The 3,624-nt window shown below is 30.5% G+C and overlaps 1 protein-coding gene across 1 annotated transcript; it reads right to left on the bottom strand.

The window, feature by feature from the left end:
- Window positions 1-465: 465 nt before the first annotated feature.
- Window positions 466-3,415, bottom strand: LOC110998476. Its single transcript, XM_022267146.2, has 2 exons — window positions 3,128-3,415; window positions 466-699 (listed from the first exon to the last, which is right to left on the bottom strand). Exons 1-2 carry the CDS (start codon window positions 3,317-3,319, stop codon window positions 559-561), a joined length of 333 nt encoding a protein of 110 aa, XP_022122838.1. The 5' UTR covers window positions 3,320-3,415; the 3' UTR covers window positions 466-558.
- Between the last annotated feature and the right edge of the window lie 209 nt (window positions 3,416-3,624).

Raw genomic sequence — 3,624 nt, 5'->3', positions numbered from 1 at the left:
CCATTAGCATGTTATTTATCTTAATTAGTTTCTATACTATATAAAACAAGTGACGTTTAATTACTAGATCGTTGTAAAAGTTACATCTGTCTTTTGTTGCTTTTGATTTTTATGTTTTGTTCTCAAATCTTAAAATATCACAGCGTATATTATTGCAGCTGGCCCAACAATGCTTATCTCACACTTAACAATGTTTCTTGGTGTTACTTTTGTTTATTAGACTCAATATTTCTAGAATTAGGTACTATGTACTGTATATTCCAATTTGTAGTTATACTACAGTGCCTCACCATATTATTGGATTGTTTCATTTTATAACAGTGAAATGAAACTCTTAACCTTTTAAAACATCCTAGAATCTAAAACTTTTGAATGTATGTAATAATCTCCAATAATTGTAACCACATTAAAATAAGGGGGATGAATAATTATGGGGGCGAAAGTCTATAAAATAAAAAGTCTGCAAAGCGTCAATCTCAATTGTATTCCAAATTCATGACTATGTCTATAACTTTGGTTTTATGATCTTAATTTGAAGACAATTTGTATAAGAGAAGCTTAGACGTAAATTTCAATTTGATAATTTAGACCCGAGCCTCGTTCACTCTTCAATCTTATGTTGGCGTACGAGAGTCCCACTCCTCCCGCAGTAACCGTCGCACTGGCGTCGGTGTGATCCAAATCCCGTGCTATGATGCCCTGAAACCAAGATTTAATTTAAAATGAACGTGTGTGTTAAGTTTAAACTTCTAGTATTTCTCACATTTTTACTAAATAAAAAATAAATTTTAAATCATTCTCGGCTTTTTAACTTAGCTGAAAACAAAAAAGTAGGAAGGTATGTTATTTTTCTAAAACGTTTGCTAGGTATATAAATATATTCCTGTTTTGGTAACGACTCATTTCAATTAAGATTCATAAAAAGTTATCATTTAGCTAAGTTTGACGTCCCTAGGTAGCCATTATTTATATTATTACTATCACGTAAAGTATAGTTAGGAACCTATGTTGGGACTCCAGAATGATAGGTATGTGAAATTATTAATCCGTAGATTACGTCATGTAACAAGAGATTACGTGTCCCACAGTTCAATGTTGTTGTGAGGTCACCCACGCTACAATTCATTTACAACAATTGTATCACTTGAGCCTTTGTTATGAGTAGGTATAACCAAATTAAGCCCTCGAAGGGGACATGAGCTTATTCTATATGTTTTAATTCAATGCCAGGGCCAGGGCAATTACGACTTCCGTTTATCGCCGATTTAGTGAATTTAATATTCGCGACGATTGCACTGACACGTTTAAAGCATGCTTTAATATAAACCCACTAACATAATTATTCGTGATGTTTTTTTTAGCGATGTAACAGTGTGCCAAGCGTTGGCAAGCTTTTTATCAATAAAAAATAAAAAATGTTGTGGCCTAATATACATTGGAGAACCACACAACAATTAGAAAAATACATATTACTTTACTTTTGTTGTCCGGTACTTATCATGCTCACTCATAATATGAACTATGAAATATTTGCTAAATCCTGTGTACAGTCAAATTGTTCTGGATACAAAGATGGCGATAAATGAAGTACTTTTAGTACCAGAATTAAGAGGATGTTATATAAATAAAGGCTATGAGTCGTTATAAGTATTAAAATATTATAGGCTTATGGTAAATTTTGTAACGGGTTAATTAATGTTATTTTAAGGAATAAAATTTGATTAAGATTACCAAAAGATTGTCTATTTAAAAAAAGAGATATTAACTCCAAAAAATATTTATATTTCGGTGGGTACTGTAATCAAAAATATACCTTATGCTAAGGAAGTACGAATCAAATTACTACACAATAATATTATGAATTATATTTTGTTAACTTTCTCATATCACAAATCAATCCCCACTCTATAGCTCTTTGATTACATCCTTACGATGATTGCGATAACAGAATATTGAATCGTTAAACTGGCATTTTATTGTGATACTGTATTTTGCATGGATTTCGTGTGCCGAAAAACTATTTTTTTTTTGTTATTTAACAAAATATATAAACTAATATTGTATCTAAATTCCTAAATAATAAAATTGTAGTTAGTGATAAAATTGTGATTTTCCTAAACGCTAAAGCAAACAAGCACTAAATCAATCATGAATAAGTAGAATATATACTATAGTTATCGTCAAGTTATATTTGTATATGAATCATTTTGAATATTAACGAATACATTGTATGAAGTATATTTTAAAGAAGTATATGTGGAATGTTTGAACGTTATAAAACTTGCATGGTACTTTAATCAAATTATTAAAAATAAATATTTTGGAAATAACGATAGCAAACATCTAAGACGCACATACGGATAAACACAATGATAACCTTCCTATATCTTACTTTATTTTTATCGAGTTTAGTTATAATTAATTTAAATGTAGATGTCCGAGGTTATGCAGACCGCTATCGTAATATTTGGCCTTGATTGCTAAACAAAGTGAGGACCTTCTTTCAATCGAATTACGCCAATATTATGGAACCTAACGGAAAGGTTTGCTTTATAATTAAATTAACTTTAAATTGAGTAATCGAGTTGATCATCAAGAGCTTGATAATTTTAATTATGGCCAGCAAAAGTAAAGCCAGAGTTGAGCCTATTTTTTGTTTGGATCGAAAACTGAAGACGAAATATTATTAAACTTAAATTTTAAATATGTTTTCACGCTATAGATATAACAATGGGTAAAATTCAAATTAGGAACATCTCTTCCACTGCTTAATAGACAAAGAGTGTTTTATATAGTGTGATATATTGCAAGTAATGAAATGTATGTGAAACGGTGATATAAGGAAAAATTGTAACTCCCGATAGGTATGTGAGAGGTAGAAACATTTTATTAAATATTATTGTAGTTGTAAGAAAATGTTCTGTGTATATACACGTATAAAACGTTACATTCATCGTCTAATTAACCAATAAATATATATATATAATATAATACTTTTAAACTGTTAATCGTAATACTGCACCCACGCATGTGGTTTACTAAACAAATTTTGATTAATACGTACGCCGCCGTACAGTATTAGTAAGAAGCAAATCATGACATCATATTTATTTATATAAAAAATAACCTTAATAATCTGTTGCCCTGGATCCGAGAAGAACACCTCCTTGACCCTCTTTTTGAGAGGAATAGAATTGTATTCAGCCTTCTCTTGCCAAAGAAGTCTTGCGTTGAAGCTGGTTCCCACTATAAGGTCCTTACAGTAACTTGCAGAAATGCATGATACGAGTACAATAAACAATATCGTAATGGCTCTCATTTTATTAACGTAACGTATGTCCGAGTTGAATCACGTATGCAATGTAACTGACTTAAACTGGTCTTGTGGTCACCACTTGTTTACCTTAGTATACGGAGTAACTGTTGTGTGTTTTGTATTTGCTAATTAATCGGTTTTAGCTTTATATTGCTACGTTATTGAGACTCGTTATCTCGTTTTCATATAAGTCATACCAGATATGAAGAATGTTTTATTCGAATAACAAAATACGCAATGAGAAAACATCTAGATATGTAAAAGTTACAATAAATAAGAATGGCAACAAAACCCCGATATATAAGTTA

Source organism: Pieris rapae, chromosome 9 (genome assembly GCF_905147795.1).
Source record: "Pieris rapae chromosome 9, ilPieRapa1.1, whole genome shotgun sequence".
NCBI lineage: Eukaryota > Metazoa > Arthropoda > Insecta > Lepidoptera > Pieridae > Pieris > Pieris rapae.
This window is presented reverse-complemented; position numbering and strand designations above follow the sequence as displayed.

Excerpts from the sequence above, each read along its gene's own strand:
- LOC110998476 (XM_022267146.2), bottom strand. The coding sequence starts at position 3,319 with ATGAGAGCCATTACGATATTGTTTATTGTACTCGTATCATGCATTTCT. Across the intron at positions 700-3,127 it reads CAGGGCAACAGATTATTAAG|GGCATCATAGCACGGGATTT; the intron begins GTTATTTTTTAT and ends TCTTGGTTTCAG.